At 35.5% G+C, this 19,209-nt stretch overlaps 1 protein-coding gene across 1 annotated transcript in view; it reads right to left on the reverse strand.

Annotated features, from left to right (window-relative positions):
* LOC117117629 (extracellular matrix protein FRAS1-like) overlaps positions 1 to 19,209 on the reverse strand; it is a gene marked incomplete in the record, with an annotated part of 121,841 nt that overhangs the window by 18,450 nt on the left and 84,182 nt on the right. The window contains 3 exon segments of the mRNA XM_033261997.1: positions 15,519 to 15,730; positions 16,563 to 16,686; positions 16,914 to 17,083. Of these exon segments, the coding sequence (XP_033117888.1) occupies positions 15,519 to 15,730; positions 16,563 to 16,686; positions 16,914 to 17,083 (506 nt within the window).

The following is a 19,209-nucleotide window of genomic DNA, read 5'->3' on the forward strand; positions in this document are numbered from 1 at the left end:
CAACATGTGGGGATTCTTGAAAAGAAGGCTCAGCAGAAGAGGGAACCAACCTGGCGGGCCCACCATGGAGCTATCAGAAGAACCTTGCTACGGTGGCGACGGATGAGTGCCATCACCCTCCGAAGAAGCGACAAGGGTGGGAAAGGTGTACGCCCAAAACCCGTCCCATGAGATGGACAGGGCATCCACTGCCCACGCTGTTGGTTCCGGAAACCGGGAGCAAAACATCGGAAGCTGAGTCACAAACAGATCTGGGTTGGGACGCCCGAATGTGTTGAGAATATGCTGGGCCATGGTCAGACACAGCCTCCACTTGGTCGGACGGAGGGGAGCTAACCAATATCGAGACAGCACATCGGCGATGACATACGTTCGGCCGGGAATGTGAGCTGCTCGAAGATGAATGCGATGGCTTAGACACCAAAGAAGAAGATGCCACGTTCAATATATTGCCATCCTTAGAGGAGGGGACATGGCTCACCTTGTCTGTGTCAAACTACCCAGCATATTAATGTGCAGCAGGATAGTGTGCTTCTCTTGTCACATGTGCTGATACAATAGTTCTATATTTTGGATATTTTATCAGTGTTTGAATCAATTCAAAGCATTTCTTTAACTGATTATGATTGCTGTATTTGCTAGGCCACCATGCTAGCTAGACAAAGCAGGTTACATGCTATGCTCTGGGCTGTGACACTCCCAGTTGTACTCTTCCTTTCAAGAATGGATTTTAATACACCTAATTTGCATGTGAATGCATATGCAATTCAGTACAGCAGAGCTGTTTTACTTAAACTGGGAGACTCATGCCTGGAATCTATAGGCCTAGCCCAGTGGAAAATCGGAATAAAGCCACCCCTGTCCAAAGCCACCCAACAATGGATTATGCCATTGTAAGGTAGGGGTGGACAATGGGGTGTTTGTCTTGATGCTGGTCTACAATAGGTTTCTGCTGCAGTGCTAAGAGTGGCTTTGTATCAGCTTTTGTGTATTGTGAATTAGAAACTGGGTCTAGTATACATAGACATAAACATCATCAGCTTCTCCTAATGATGCAATTGAGTGGGTTTTTTTATTTTTAATTTGTATATGATATTATTGATTTATGTTTTTATACATACTTTCATTACTATTGATATACTATATTAATAGACAGTATTTTATCAGGTAAAAAACATGGTATACTTTACTTTTGTTATACTTGTATACTGTAATGCAAGACTAATATTTTCTTTTTCTCACTTTTTTTGATCATTTATTATTCGTAATTGTATCAGAAGTAACAGCAATCAAAGTAAGGTGTTTACTATGTTAATGATTATAGTGGAACATAAATGCCTCTCAATCATAAATTTATCATGACTTACATAAAATATGATAACCCATGCTACAGTAGAAGGTAACTCAATTGTGGAAATTCAATTTGTCTGGCCATACATAACATAAAGGCATTGTCATCGAAATGTCCTACTTATTCATTTTTTTTAGTTCAATAATTAATAGTAATTTCTCTAAAATTTTAATCAAAAAATATATGAAAGGATTTATCATGACTTATTTCTGAAGGATAATCCCATAGATATTTTAATGATATACAAATAATTCATGAATGTAACTATTTTCATTCAAATTGTAGGCCTAATACTATTTATTAAAAGAAATCAATATTATTTACCCAAAAAATAATCTGATCCCTTAATATTTTTGGAAAAATATTTAGGTAAAAAAAATTATCTGCATACAATTCCTTCTGCATATGAAGGGATTTATCATGACTTATTTCTGAAGGACAATCCCATAGATATTTTAATGATATACAAATAATTCATGAATATAACTATTTTCATTCAAATTGTAGGCCTAATACTATTTATTAAAAGAAATAAATATTATTTACCCAAAAAAATAATCTGATCCCTTAATATTTTTGGAAAAATATTTAGGTAAAAAAAATTATCTGCATACAATTCCGGATTCTGGCAGGGAATAACCCAATATATACATAAAATACTGTAAAATAATTATTTACTGTTCTTGAAGTTTAAATATACCATTGTGGTCTCAATAACTCAATAAAAATTTAATGGTAAAAGTAGGCTTGCTGTATATTATTGTATTTTAGGCTTAAGCAAAGTTTGATAGGGAATTTAATGCTTTAGCTGAGTATACCTGTATAAAAAGTGTGAAAAGTTATTGTGTAGATGAATTAAACAAAGCAAAAATATATATCCAAGCTATTTACATTGTATGTATTTCTTTTGTTCATACCTCCCTCTGTTAAATTTAGAACTTTATTAAAGCTCAAAGAGATGCCTACACTCTTTTATGTTGCCTACACACTCAACATCAGACACTGCCTATTTATTTAAGATTTGCCACTTTTTCATTTAAATTTTATACAATGGCCATCATCTGTTATATAAGTCACATCTTTGAAACACAAATCATTTCGACATGGAGTTTATTAAGAATAACAAGGGAGGTTGCAAATTAAGCTATGATGATCATCTTTATACTAAACGCAAGTCTAATAGAAGTTCTATTATTTGGGAGTGTTCGTCTTGTAGAAAGTTTGCCTGTAAAGGTACACTACGTACAGACATCGAAATGATTATGTTAACACATGAACCACACATGATACTGGATAAATAATAATTTGTTACTGTTTTTTTATTTTATATTTTTATTTGTGAATAATTGTCCTATCAATACACTGGAAGTGAAAATATTATACTTTATGTTAAATAATATAAATACTTATAAGTAAATAGATACTTGTCATTGGTAATAAAGAAGAAAGGAAAATAATATTGATACTACTGAAAAAAGAAAAAGAATAAAAGTAAAAAAAAAATACATTTCCACTTAATTGCCTAATTAAGAGAAGCTATGATGTTTATGCCTGTGTAAGGGAAATTAATATTACGGTACACTGTAAAAAGAATAAAATGTTGACTCTAAAAAAAAAAAAAGAAATACATTTCCTTCTAGAAATCACTCAATTGCATCATTAGGAGAAGCTGATGATGTTTATGCCTATGTAGACTACACCCAGTTTCTAATTCATAATATACAAAAGCTGATACAAAGACACTCCTAGCACTGCAGCAGAAACCTATTGTAGACCAGCATCAAGACAAACACCCCATTGTGGACCCCAACCTTACAATGGTATAATCCATTGTTGGGTGGCTTTGGACAGGGGTGGCTTTATTCCTACATTCAGCCCAGTGACTTGGTCAACCATCAAGGCACTTGGTTTGACTAGATACAAAATTAAGCTCAGAGGATGCAGAGATGGAAAGAAGAAGCAGAGAAGTAACAAAGCAAAACATTTTTAAGGCAGAACCTAATTCCAGATTTAATTTTGGTATTTTTAATTGCCGCTCAGCTTGCAACAAGGCAAATTCAATCTCGGATATTATAATTGAATCATCATTGGATGTTGTTATTCTCACAGAAACATGGCTTGGCAGTGATGTTTCTAATGGGGCTGTTTTAACTGACCTTTGTCCTGAAGGATATAAAATTGCTCTTAAATCCTGTGAGAACAAGAGGGGTTGCGGCATTGCTATGATTTATCGTTCATCTATGAAACTGGCAGTTTTTTTTCTCATACATTTTGCCTAAAATCTTATGAATACCTATCCTGCCAGATAGCTACATGTAATAGCAGAAATATTTATGTTTGTGGTGTGTATAGACCTCCAGACAAATCGGTTCCATTATTCCTTGAAGATCTTGGACTATATGTGTCTACTACCTCACCTGAATATTCTCCTGACATTATTGTTGCTGGCGATGTTAACATACACATAAATGAAACCCACATCAGTGGCCACATACTTGATATTATTGCATTGGATACTAATGTGTTGGTTACTAATGAGCTCTCAGTTCATGACACTACACTATCCGATCCGATCATTACTTTGTGTCTTGTTCTATCAAGTCTTTAAATCTCTTGACCCACGTAACCTTAATTGCATCTTTAAAATTCAATATATTGGTCATATTTAGTCCTCCATCTTCAATCTTATTATACATCGTATTTCTGTTAATCTTAACCTGTTTACCTTGCCAAATAAACTTAAAGAAAATCTGTTCAATATTTTTTTAAAAGAGGGCTGGAGGATTTGGTAAAACGGACAACAGGTAGTCAATTTTGAGATGGCTAAAGATTTAATTATTGTCACTTTTCCCAGTGAGAATTTCTGCACACAAAATAAATAGGTAGCTACTCAGGGGGCAACCTTGTCTAAGACTGCGAGTTAAATTAAAATAAGGTGACACATGTCCTTTATTTAAACGCAGCTATGAATTTTAGAATAGAAAAGGTTGATCCAATTTCTTAAATCTAAAGTTGTATTAACAAATCCCCACTCAACTTTATCATATGCCTTTTCAAAGTCTATGAAGAATAATAATCCTGGTATGTTCTCTTCCTTAACATATTCAATAATATCTAATATTAACCTGACATTTTCTCCAATATATCTGTTTGGCATGAAACCTGTCTGATTACTTGAAATAACCTTTTTAATTCTACTTGCAATGGCTTTTGAAGTAATCTTGTAGTCCACATTTAGGAGCTATGTTGGTCTCCAATTTTTTAAAACGTGTTTGTCTTTACTCTCTTTCGGAATTAATGAAATTATTCCCTGACGTTGCTCATCCGTCATGTAACCCTTCCCAAAATTATGGTTAAAACAATCCACAACATTTTGTCCAATTTGATTCCAAAGAAATTTAAAAAATTCAACAGGATATCCATCCGTCCCTAGGCTTTTCCAGTTTTTCATTTGGTGCACTACCTCTGTACATTCTTGGAGTGTTAGTAAACTCTCACATGATTTACTATCATCTTCATCAATTTTTGGGAAGTCAAACTCTGTGATTCCTAAATTAAATATTTCTTCCCTACCATTACAAGTCTTTATTGGCGGTGTAAAGATTCGAGTAGAAGTGCACTTCCTCTTTCAAAATATTTTTGAAGCCAGTAATAAATTGCCCCATATCTAATATTAGTTTATCCATATTTTTTTTTTATATACCATTGCGATTTTCTTGATTAAAAAAATATTGGGAACTTTTTTCGCCAAATTCAATTGTGTTAGTTTTACTTCTTATTATAGCACCGTTAGTTTTTTCATCGATAATTAATTCAAGTTCGCTTCTTTTGACCTCAATTTCTTTTAAAATATATAACTAGAGTATCTGAACATTCTACAATCTCTAACAGTGTCATACACAATCATATTGAGTCTTGCGATGCTTTTCAATATATTTTAAAACTTCATAATTTTCCTAACACAATTAAAGATGATTTCATCGTTAATTTCAAATCTCTAATATATTCTAACACTGCAATAATTGATGGTTCTCCTAACTGGTCCCATTTACTATTTAAAGAAGCCCTTGCTATCCATCGCCTTAACCCTAAATTAAACTGTGGTCTCAAAGCATCAAGAGAGTTGAAATTGTTTATCTAATAAATGTAATCTAACCCAACTTAATTGTCTCTCTCGATACGATACGATACAATTTATTGGGTTCACTTTTAGATCAGTGGCACCCATCACTTAGATGGTGCACCCATTAACAATATAAAATATAAGCAAAGGAAAGCAAAAGACAGTTCAGAAACAACAAAAGGATAAATAGCATAACAAAAACAAAACCAAGCAATTTACAGTAAAATTTTACCCTTATTATCTAAAAAGAAAAAATTCTTACTAAAATATATTAAGTAAACTGAATGAAACACACTGAGATGCACAACAACCTGTACTTAGAAGTCGTGTGAAGTTACCGTATTATGTATTTATTTTATTTATTTATTAATTTCCTTTTTCTACGGACCAGGGCAGAATTAAAGTCAAATTCAGTAAAATATTACAGGTTCTTGTACAGCTCATTGCGTTTCATCCAAGCAATATAAAGGTATTTTTTACAATATTTGTCGAAGATAAAACTTGCATCATTGTTATCAGAATCAACCAAATTGTATTTAAGGGGAAATTCATTATGGATAGACAGGTCATCAAAGAAAAGATGGTGTCTAAAATTTGCTGATCGAGAAGTAAACATATCCCAAAATATATCAAGGTTGTATTCAAGTTCAATTTTAAGTTCCTGGAAAATTGTATCCCTAATATTGTTAAATTTACAGCATTCAAAAACAAAGTGATCTACTGTTTCTTTACAACCACTTTTACATAATTTGCAAATACCTGTGTTTACAGTTGACCAGGCTTCTTTGCGACCTTCTAAATCAAGCGAGTTTGATCGAGCTTTAAATTTAAGAGCCACTTCTGAAAAGTTACATTTGTCCAGGAGGTATAACTCAAAATTTGGTTCAGATTTATATCTGATGTAGTCATTAAGTGACGACTTCCTTTGAGCATGATCAAACCAGTTTGATTTATCATATATATTATTCATTTCTTTAAAATCTTTAGTCAGTGTATGTGATAAGTTAAGATTGAAACTATCTAATAAATTACAATTACTGAGACTTTTCTTAATATTATTTAACCATTGCCATTTTGAAACATCATAAACTTGAAATATAGCTTGAAAAGGTAATCTTGGCCACCTATGATCTTCCATGTTTTTAAAGTATGTAATTCTAATGTTTGTCTGGATGGATTCTACTGAATTCCATCCTAGATCACCATAAAGGGCCTCCTTAGCAACATTTCTTGGAGATTTTAGTAAAAATCTCGCCATTTGGTATTGAAGGTTTCCAATACGGTCAATGGATGTTTTACTGTTGGTAAACCAGACACTACATGCATAGTTGATTGTGGGAAGACCGATTGTCTTCCAAGGTAGGTCACCATAAAAAATTCTATTAAAATCTTCTTGTTCCCTAATTATTGATCTTATATAGGCAATAATTCTATTTCCTTTTTTGATGACTTCATCAATATGGTAGTTATCTAATACAAATCTAGAGATAAACACACCTAGATATTTATAATTATCTGTTTCTTTTATGTATTTATCACCAAGATTCCATATCCTGTATTTGTTAATACGCTGTCCTGTTATAAGGACAGATGACTTATCGTAGTTAAAAGCCATCTTCCATTTTTGGGCGAAATCACTTGCAGCATTCAATAATAATTCTAAGTCGTTTTCACTATTTCCAATCAAAATTACATTGTCTGCCTAAAAGAAGCTACCAATTTTTACATTAAAATGTACACCTTCTGGGATATTAAATATATTTGTTTCGAAGCTCCCAAAAACTACCTTTCCTTTAACATTTTTATATAAATTTTTTATTATTTTAAGTAGGCTACCTTTTATTCCTAGGTTTTCAATTACAAGAAATAGACCATCTCTCCAGATGGTTTCAAAAGCCTTCCTAAAATCAAGGAAGGCCAAATATGTCTTTTTTCCTTCAGCTTGATGGCAGGCAATTAAGCTCTTTAAGACAAAAATGTGGTCTTCGCATCTTTTGTCTTTTCGAAAGCCTCCTTGTGTTTCAGACAATAGATCATTTTCCTCAAGGAAATTTGAGACCGTCTGGGAGATTATACTATTGTAGATCTTAGAAATGCAAGAGTTATGTGTAATTCCCCTGTAATTATTAAGATCTCTACGATCACCCTTTTTATATAGTGGAATAATTAATCACCATTATGCTTAATCACCATTATGCTTAATCACCATTGTTATTGTACTAGCTTTTAATCCCCTCATTTAAATATTGTAGCATTTTTTGTAATCACCGTCTAAGTTTTCTCATTCCTGATGATGACCCAATAAAGTTTGAAACGTTGAATCATGGCCTCCCTCTCTTTATTCGGAGTAACGTTCATTTTATGATATTCACATGGCTTATTATCATACTGTTCCTCGAGATTATTTATATCTTGTTCAAGTTTTGCTTCAAGCTTCCTTGTTTGTTTACATTTCCAGCTAGTGTAACTAATGGTTTGGCCACTAATAACACATTTTATAGTTTCCCATAAAAAATTGCTTCACTATTTTCTCATTTAATATTATCCAAGGACGCTCTAACCATATTTGTATATACATCGTCATTCAGGAGAGTGACATTAAATTTCCAAAGGCCCTTTCCTGGTTTTTCATAATTTCTGCACCGTTTCAAGGTTATAAAAGAATGGTCAGACTTAAATCCATGTTGTATATATGCATTAAGGACATAATTTCTTAGACCACTAGTAATTAAAAAATAGTCTAGTCTACATAAAATCGGGGGTTTATGATATGATCTCCAGGTAAATTGGCTCTTGCCAGGATTATTATATATGTCGACAAGGTCCCTATTTTCCATACAATCACAGATTGCCCTCTGAGAGCTATTATGCGTACCTTTATTCACACCTCCCCCCCCCCCCCCTTTCTTATCTATGCAGCAGTTGAAGTCTCCGGCATAAACAATATTAACTCCTAAAAATGTGCTTATTTTGTTATCAACAGTAATGAAAAATTCTTGATTATCAGTATTTGGACCATAAATATTTATAAGTGTGTAAACAGTGTTATATATTTTTATATCTGCAATAATAAATCTCCCGTCCAACTTCTGATATTTAAAATTGTACAATTTAAAAATTTGCTAAACAATTTCGCTGTTTCTCTACTATTGGCAGTTCCATGACTCAACATGGCCGCTGATCCCCATTCTTCATTCCATAAATGTGCATCTTTTGATAAACTATGTGTCTCTTGTAAAAATAGAATCCCAATATCTTGCTTTTTTAACCATGTAAACACCGTATTTCTTTTACTGTAATCTCGCAAACCTTTCACATTCAAAGATCCAAAAGAAACGTTACTCATTTACAATAATATTGATAATTCTCTTCCAGTGCCCTTAGGGTGCAAATATGTAGCAAAATCTCTAATCTGCTCTTAAAAAAACACAGAAACATTAAGACGAGAGACGTTGAAAGCAAAATCAACACACAGGACATGGGAAAAAAAACCAAAAAAACCAGGCAATACGATCTTCAAAACTGCCTGTCAAAAATCACAGCCAAGAATCACAATAGCTGTAAATTACAAAAAAACTTCAATCCACATCGCATCAGCAACCTGACTTCAATTTTTCTTAAATCTTTAAACTGAATGCGCCTCTCTGCCCCATTCTGTTCAATAATAAGTAGGTATGCTGGATATATATATATATATATATTTTCCTGGCAGGATCTTCTTGCAATAAATATGCTCTATGTTTCCATAGTTTGGGTCTCTCTTCGCGGAGTTTAGGTGTAACATCATTGAAATGATCAGTTTAAATTTCGCTTTTGCCTCCGGGTAGGGGAAAACTTTTAACTGTTTAGCGGCAGAAAGAACGTTTTGACAATCAGCGTAATTAGAAAAAGCGACATGAATAGGTCTTGGCCTCGTTTTAGGCCTCGTTTTAGGCCTCGTAGTGGGCTGTTCTGAACTAATATATATGATGGTGATCTATGTGCTCCATTAATATGTATTGACTCACCATTCAATTGTAAATTCTCTGTTAGAATCCTTTTAATTAAATTTAAGCACTTCCTGATTGATTCCTATCGCCTTGAGCAGTGGCGTAGGAAAGTATTTTTCATTGGGGGGGATGATTGGCGCAGGGTGGGGGGCTGCCCCTCCCCTGACGGTTTTTACTGGGCTGACCAAGCTGTGGTACTGGGCTGGGTAATAAGAGAAAAGAAAGAGGGGAGAGGGAGGGAAAGAGAAAGAAGAGGAAAAGAAAAGGAAAGAAAAAGAGAAGAGAAAAATAAAGACAATAATAAAAAGGAAGAAGATATCATAATGACCAGACTCACAACACCCTGCAACCCCTTCTCCACTTCAAAAACTGTCATAACTCCTTTGATCTATGCTGCCCGATGGCGTAACCACTGGGGGACAAGGGGAAAATATCTATCTTAGAAAAATCTTCCCCACCCTTTTATAAATGCCCTTTCCATCCCATAAAAGTGCCTAAAAACTTCAAATTTTGCATACTTTGTGTGCATTTCTTGTTAACATGGGCCAATTTCCTCTAAAAATTGCATATTTTAGGGAGTTTTGATCAATTCCAACGAAATTAGAATTAAAAACACCAGGGGACAAGGTGAAAATATCCATCTTTGGAAAATCTTTCCCCACCCTTTGACAATGCATCCTCTGAAAGTGCCTAAAATTCTCAAATTCTTTGCGCGTATTTCTTGTTACGGTAGGCCAATTTCCTCTATAAATTGCACATTTCAGGGAGTTTTCATCAATTCTGACGAAATTAGAATTAAAAACACAAAAAAATTTTGCGCGCTTCGCACGCATTTTTTAGGGCTTTTTTAGGTTTATCCTTTTAAGTTATTTAAACACATAATAGTCCCAAACTCAAGAAAGACAAATTTAAGATAGATCGTTTTAACTTAAAAGAAGGGCCTCAATGTGTATTGATGGTGAAAGAATATGTTTGTAATAAATAAAACCACGATGAAAATGCTTATACCGTATTTAGTTTCAAACACACGTGTGTGGCCTATATTATAAATAAGATAAGCCTTATGTCGTATTGTTTTCTATATGGGGAGTGGGGTGGGGTGGGTATGGTAAATTACTAACCGGGAAAATAAATACCCACTCTGACCCAAGACCCCTGTTACGCGCCTGGTGTTAGCGCCAATTTGTGCCCTTGTGCGGACAGGGGATGTGCCCCTCTCTGAAGCTGGAAACCTTGTTTTTGCAAAATAAATTGATGCAATTTGCTATTATAGGCCTTATCAATAAATTCCTCATCAACTGATATAACCTTAAACATTCTTGGAATTGACATAACATTACTGTCGTAGTACACACCCTTCAGTGTGAAATGTGGCTTTCTTTGCAAGCACATCTAACATCTAAGGAAAGAAGAGTTTAGATTGGTACCAGATAAAATAATTTTGTGATCAACATTAATACATTATGCTAATTTTCATAATAATAATAATAGTATGTCGTTCTTATATAGCGCTTCATGCCTTTACAAGGCCTCTAAGCGCTTCACATTACTACCCCGGTCATTGGATCAAACACATATGGAACACATTGAAACACCAAATTAAATTAGTAAATGAAATTATATTATCATTCCATAAATTGTAGCTAGTAATCAGCGCAGGTTGTGTTGGAACCTACCAGGTATCCACTTGTACTCCTGGGTGGAGAGAGGCAACCGTAGATAAAGTGCCTTGCCCAAGGACACAAGCGATTTGCACAGCCAGAGTTTCTTTTGAAGTGTGTAATCCCCCCCCCCCAGGATCATGTACTCTGGTCCCGTCGCATTTGCAAAATAAACCTGACTAATTTCATCTCTGATCTCAGTCAATCGCTTCGCAATATTCTCACATTTCAAAAGAATAATTATGATCTTGTGGATATGGTGAACAAGTTGGGTCTCATTCTGGATAAGCATGCTCCACTCACTAGGATTAATCTTAAAAGTCTTAGAATGTTAATTTTAATTTATTTTCTGCCTGCAATTGCAACTTTCCTTTAATGGATAAGTTTGATCCTACATCTGTTGATGAGGTAATTGGTGTAATTGATATGAATTCACTCAAAACATGCACCCTTGATCCTTTGCCCAGTTCCATACTTAAACCATGTTTGCAACATCTCATTCCATACTTTGTTGCAATAATTAATGACGTATTTGAATGTTTGTTCCCTTCCATTCTCAAAACCGCTGTTGTTGTCTCGATCCTGAAAAAACCCAATCTTGATCATAACATACTGAATAATCATCGACCTGTCTCTATGCTGCCATTTTAATCTAAACTTATTGAAAGAATTATGGTTTGTAGACTAAACGAACATTTCTCTTGTAATAGTCTTCTTCCTCTAATTAATCTGCCTTTGACACTGTTGATCATGTGTAGCCTGGGTTCCAGACCCTAATTTTGGGTTGCTCACTTTTTATTGCACTTAGTGCGCGCCATACCTAATTTAATTGGCGTCCCATACTTGATTTTTTTTTTTTTTTTTTGGATTAGGCGCTGGGCAAACGATTCATGCGTACGATTTCCCACATTAAATTCAATGTGGGATATCATATGCATGACTGATTTTGTAAATCACGTGATTGGCTTACTTCATGCATATTAATTAATCTTGTTAAATTTTCAAAATTGAGGATGCGGATGTCTCGACTAGGACAAGCTAACCAGCTCCCTTCTGCCTACCTACTTGAATTAAAACAGTTTATATATAGTCCTGGCCAGCTGAGAACAACTATGGACTGATAACCGTAGTAGGCTATGCTTACAGAACCTTGCTCACTGCTAGCTGCTACACAGATTTAGGCCTTTAGGGTAGAATATTGTTAAATAGGTAGGCCTCTGTAAGTATGAACTTAAAAACAGGCCAACCCTCTACAGGCTAGGCCTACTACTTCTGACTCCTGAGGCCTGAGCCATCCTCCTGGAAAGTGGTGTTGTATTTGTAATGGTAAGCTTAATTGTTTTTGCCACTGCCAAAATTAATCTTACTATGGTCTATTCTAAATATTTTAGGCCCGTTTTATTAGGGAGGACTATTTTTAGTCATGCCTAACTAGTCGACGGGAGTGACTCAGTTTCGTGGCTCCAAAAATATGAACATTTGATTGGTTGAAATTGTTTATTTCGTCCCGCCCATTTATCCAAATAAGGAATATAAGAATACGTCATTCTTTTGACATCCTGGTGCCTGCATTCAGTGTTTTACAAGTGGCTTATCCCGTCTCTAAATTAACTTTCTCATTGGTGGCGCTGCCCAGAATGAGAAAAATAATAAAAAATAAGAGACTTGTGGCAAGTCTAGATCATGTGATGCTAATGAATACCTTACTTAAAGAATTTGGGGTGTATGGCAAAGCCCATAAACTTCTCACTAATTATCTTAATGTCACTATTTCTCTGTTAAGGTTGGAAATGCATTCTCTGATAAAATTCCCTTAAACATTCCTCAAGGTAGTTTTCTTGGCCCTCTTCTTTTTATTTGTTATACATCCAGTCTTTCTAAGTTGTTACATTCTTTAGGTCTCAATTATCATTTCTTTGCCGATGATATCCAGCTCTGGAAAGAAGTCGATCTTGACAATCTCGCTGACATTGCTTCTACTATTTCCTTATTTGAATCATGTTTCTCATCTATTACAAATTGGTCTTCAATGATGAAACTTAAATTAAACCCTAGTAAAACTGAACTTCTTGTTATTTCTTCCAAATATCTTATTCGCCCTGTTCCTGAAATTAACATAAATTGTAATGGTATTAACATATTTCCATCTTCTTTGGTTCGGAACTTAGGGGTCATATTTGACAAACATCTTGATTTCAGCAACCATATATCATCTGTATGCCGATCGAGTTACGTTCATCTTTGCCGTATCCGTTTTATTAGATCTTACATCTCATCTTCTGCTGCTGCTTCTCTTGTTCATGATTTTATTTCATCCAAACTTGACTTCTGCAATGCATTGCTCAATGGTTCAACTGCTATTAGCATTAGACACCTTCAAAAACTTCAGAACTCTGCTGCTCGTGTTGTAACACTGTCTAAAAGGTTCACCCATATTACGCCAATTTTAAACATTCTTCACTGGCTTCTGGTTGATAAGCGAACCACTTTTAAAATTCTTCTTCTCACCCAAAAAATCTATCCATGGTCGTGCCCCACTATATCTCTGTTCGCTTATTGACAAACATGTTTCTTCCCGTTCTACTCAAACATGTTACTCCACGAGTCAAGCATATTCGTACCGAAAAACGCTCTTTTTCCTTCTCAGCTATTAAACTCTGGAACTCTCTGCCTCCTCAATTACGTATAATCTCTGATCCGGAATTATTCAAATCCACTCTTAAATCTTTCCTCTTCGAATAGTTCTTCGAACTTCTTTCTAACAACTTCCAAAAAGACTGACAAACCGCTAAAAGCTCCAGAATGTTTATGTGACTGGTGGGGTCTTTCAGCGACCAGACCCCTGCGACGCGCTCCATAAGCGAACAATCGCCCCAACCCGCGAGCGAGGCGTTGGCCGAAAAAGAACATTCTCCTGAAGCCAACACTGGAGGTGCGTGGCAACAAATGCATTCATGGAAATCTGAGCAGACAAGTCCTGAGACGCTGGAGAGGAAAAACCCGAGTAGATACAATTGAAGAGGGCGCATGCGAAGCCAGCAATATGGAACTAAGTTTACCAAACTTGCGACAAAACCCAACATCCGCAGCCAGGATTCGGCTGGAGAATAAATATGGAAGGGAAAGAAGCTGTGTGAGTGCTAGGTGACACTTGCGAATCCAATACATGGAGGGGGTACCCCACTGAATGAACAAGACGGATCTGCGCCCCCAGATACAGCGGAATTTAAATGGAAACAAGAAGCGATTTCTCTTGGTTTATAATGAACCCTACGGCTTCCGTCAAGTTTATGACAATGATTAGATGAATCAAAAGAGTTGTTCTGGAATTTGCGACCACGAGCCAGTCATCTAGGTTCATGAAAAATCTTATCCCTCTTGCATGAAATATTGCACTTAGGGATTTTACCACCCTTGTAAACACCAGAGAAGCCATGGATAGTCCGAAGGGAAGAACTTTGAACTGAAACGTACGCCAGCCCAGACGGAAGCGCAACCATTTGCGAAAATAGGCACGTGAAAATAAGCATCCTTGAGTTCTTGGAGGATAAGAGTGAGAGTGTAAATGCAGAATTTTTGCGCTATGATCAAGTGGTTCAGCCGCTGCAGATTTAGAATAGGGTCTCCTGACGATTTTTCCGTCTCTAGCCCAGGCCTCTTCTTTAGCAGCAAACTGGCCAAAGAAGAGATCCTCTGCCCCAAGAGAGGAGCAGTCCAAAAACCGGTCACAATGACCGGAACTGACCGTAGTCGCCTGGAGAAAATTAGCCAATAGAACTGAACTGATCAATGGCATCAGGGCCCCCACATGCTGAGCACAATGACTTGTGCGCGGACATAACCCAAGAAGAGACTACAACTCAAGCTAAATTGAAAGGATGTCATCTAAAAAGACTTCTTGAAAAGAAATCCAAAATTGCAAGTTAAAATAACAATCCGAGAATTCTTCTTGCAAAAGATAACAAAGAACACAATTTGAGACACGTTAGCAATATAGGCTTCTTCAACAAACAACGTCGAATAGGGAATGAGTACGATTGTTAGGGAGACGGTTCATACGTGGTGCCTGGGTTAAACTGTTCTATTTTTATTCGAAAGGGGTGTTTCGTTTTGAGAACAATGGCAATTTGTCGGTTTATCCACGCAAGTATTCACGAAATAGACTTAATTTGACCCAACACTACAAAGAGTACACTACGTCTGAAGATGGTGACGTTTTTACCCATGTTGGTTTTAGCAAAAAAAAAAAGTTTACTATTTTTTAAATAAATGGAAAAAATTATTTACAATTTTATAAAAAATGTTAAAAACCATATTTTAACAATGTTACGACATAACAGTCAAACTATTATATGAGTAAGTGGCAGGTCTGGGAAACAGAATAGACTGATTACCTCAACTGTCTGATGTGGTTGGAAGGTAATCTGACTTGAGCTGGGGACATAATCTTCACCGGGCCTAGCTGATGTAGGCTCTGACATTCGTGTAGCGCACCACACGATGGATATACGAGAAATATCAGAGCCGCGTCGTATTACTTCTAGTTGTACTGTCCCCGAGTTCTCATTGAATACATAGTGATTGGTCCTGAATGCAACTGTGGAAACTGAAATGAAAAACGTAATTATGTTACAAGCAATTTGCCTAACACCAAGTAAGGTCATAATTAGAATAGTTGTGTTGTTCTAGGACACAGGTGGGCAAAATGCGGCCCTACAGTGATTTTTTTGCGGCCCGCGAAAATTAATTAAAAACCCTATGTGTGCGGCCTGCACACATCTGTAAATGTAATATTAAAAGTAGGATTAAAGTGGTGTAAAAGCTTGGACTGGTTTTTGGAAGCACACCGGAAACATCAAAGTTTGGGTGTGGCCCTCGGTGTTCAATAAAAAATTCACTTTGGCCCTCCGACCGATATTTATGGCCACCTCTGTCCTAGCACATCAGACTGAAAATGGCCAACCAGGGTCTACTGGTCAGGAATCCTTTTTTACCGTAGGCCTTATTCTAGATTTCATGGATTACCATCATTAACTGAATTTTGGCTAGTAACCAATGAGCTAAGTTTCATGGTTAATGTTTCAAAATAAATTAATTGAAGATTGCAGTGCCAATGCAATTCTACATTGTATAAGTATTTTAGGTTCCTATTTACCTGCAGTATAAGACCAACAAATTGTTGATGGGTTTGACACTTTAACTTGCATTGAGGAGCCTACAATACTATTTACACGGTAGTTTGTTACACTGTATTCAGGAGAAACTAAATTAGTTGGCCATCTGCTAAAGTAATTCTACACAATTATAAACCTGAAAAATTATACAGAATGCAATTTCCAAATAGTGCTCAAATGTGCCTATAAGATAATGAATGATAGTTTTCTGCACAAGAGGAATTTCACTACAAAAAGATACAAAAGTTTAGAAAGTATATTTACCATCATTAGGGCCTTTGATGACAATTTTTGCTTTTGCTTGTTGTCCTATTTGTGTCATCATAGAGGGCTCAGTCAGAACAAGCTCAAACTCCTCCTCTTCTTCATAAATTGAATCATCTACAATCTATAACAAAATAATAAAATGTTCATAAATGACTTAACTAGTCATATACCACTAAATTAAAAGCATTTAAAGATAACAAATCAAGTTGCTTATATATTATTAAATCAACTGCCTATTCATTATTTTATTTGGCAAAAATTCATTCAACTTAAGACATTCAACATTTATGTTACACATAAAACGACAACTTGATTTATTAGAAATGAAATGTCCAAATGACCCCTCACCTTTACATCACATGATGATCTACTGATGCCTTGTGGGAAGGCAATCTGATCTTGAAGCAGTGTACCTCTTGTGATGTAATCTGAGCCAGATTCTAAGCCAATCAGAGAGCTGCCATGGGCTGACTTGGGCACAGTCAAGCAAACAACACTAACAGTGGCAGAATTGTCACCTACCAACAAAATACAATACGTCTTGATTTATATACTGTAGTGTGTCATACAACCACATTTAAAGTGATTAACAAAAAAGATTAGAAGAGAGAGACACCGCATCACCACATAACCCATGAAGTTGACTGGTAATCTTAGAAATAAAATACACTAATCAGAAGTGGTTTTGGTAGTCTATTAGTGAGATTCTTACCTGGATAAACTGACTGATTGCATTGTTCATTTAAGAACACTTACCTGGATAAACTGACTGATTGCCATTGTTCATTTAAGAACACACCTACAACAAAATAGAATCGACCAGTTGTCCTTGCACATAACTGCGGCTAATCTTCATACTCACTTGTTTTCGTGTATTTAATTTTTTAAATAGGGGCCCTGAATATCAGCTTACCTCAAAAGGTCTTTAAATACGGTTTAACCATTAAAAAAAATTTACAATGCTACTTCTAACAAACCAGATTCCAATGGGGACTGTGGTTCTTATTATTAACATTATTAATAATACTTGTATTTTTAATACATTTCAATTTCTTTAAAGTTTAAATGCTGGTGGAAGGGGTCCAGCTACAATGCCATTCTGCACCCCTAAGAAGTGGTGGAGCAAGCTGGAATTCCCTGGCATCCAACAGCATTACAAGGTCGTCGGCATAAAAAAAAATATTAATAAATTTTTACCACAATTGCGGCTGTTTGCCACACACAAGAGGTTACGCCTTCCCACACAGTGGTGGCGCCTGGTCTAATTTGGGCCAAATATAATATTAACACTCCCAGAGCTCTAATCAGCCCTTTGGTTAAGACTCCCTCCCACCTCGCCTCAGACACATCAGACGCCTCGTCGGAAATGTTTGGAATCACCACAGCTGTTCCGAGAACCAAGACTGCTCAAGGTACTGTAGTCCCAATTGACTTAGCATAAAAACAAACAAACTCGTCAGACAAAAGCCACACTGAGCGAATAAAAATGAATTTTGCAATCGATATTTACAGTTTTAAATTCTCACTTTATTTTTTTTGGCAGTTTTCTTGAGAATTATTTACAAAAGATTTTCAATTTTCATCTACTGTACTGAATAATCGGTGTCGCTATGGCCGGTTGTTATAGAAACTGTGCTTTATTGGAAATGGAAGAAAAAACTTTTCAATAAGTTTCTTTGACTGAAGGGGCAAAAAATCTGCTGAAATCCTGTGCCGATTATATTGCTCAGAAAAAGTTAACTGAAAAACTTACCAAGTTTTTCTTGAAGTTTGTATACAATGATTTAAAAAACAAACCACAACAGAGCCAAGAGTGAGCAAATGCAAGTCAATTGCATTTGATCTTGATTTAGTACTTCAGCACCTTAATGCCTATATAATCATCTATCTAAATATTGTATATCAATAACTCTTTTTTCATTATTTGTACAACAATACTCCTTTGTCAAGTGGAAATATTCAAACAAAATATTTGATTTTCAATGATTTTTGTGGTGGCCATCTTGGATTTCCAAATGCTGCCATCCTAGCTTTTAAAAACCATGTTTATTGAACTCAGAGGGCACAATAACATATGATTAGACACCAAATTTACCTTTTTTGATTGAGGATAATTGGAATTCCATACCAAAATATTTCGATATTCAACAGTTGCTGTGGTGGCCATCTTGAATTTCAAAATGGCTGCCATCCTAGCTTTTAGAAACTATGTTTATTGGAGTAAGATAGCCTAAAAAACATGATTAGACCTAAGTTTGCCATTTTTCATAAAGGAGATGTGGAATTATACTGAATCATTTGATTTTTTGACAATTTTTATGGCAGTCATCTTGAATCTCAAAATGGCTGCCATCCTAGGTTTTAAACATGTCTCATTGAATTCAGTTATCCTAATAACTAGTTAGACACCAGATTTACACTTTTTCATTGAGTAGAATTAAAGTTATGAGCCATTATCTTAATATATTCCGCCCTTTTTGCTCACCCCTGCTCATTTTTTTTATTTATACCCTATGTAATCAGCAGAGAAAGCTTGGTCCCCAAAAAATGGTCACGGAGGCCCTGTTTTTCACTATACTCCATTAAACAAAATAGAAACGTATACGTTGATATATAGACATACAAATATTGATATGTCTGTAAT

The sequence above is a fragment of the Anneissia japonica genome, unplaced genomic scaffold (genome assembly GCF_011630105.1).
Source record: "Anneissia japonica isolate Jap-2015-1 unplaced genomic scaffold, ASM1163010v1 scaffold3334_len1275209_cov185, whole genome shotgun sequence".
NCBI classification, from domain to species: domain Eukaryota; kingdom Metazoa; phylum Echinodermata; class Crinoidea; order Comatulida; family Comatulidae; genus Anneissia; species Anneissia japonica.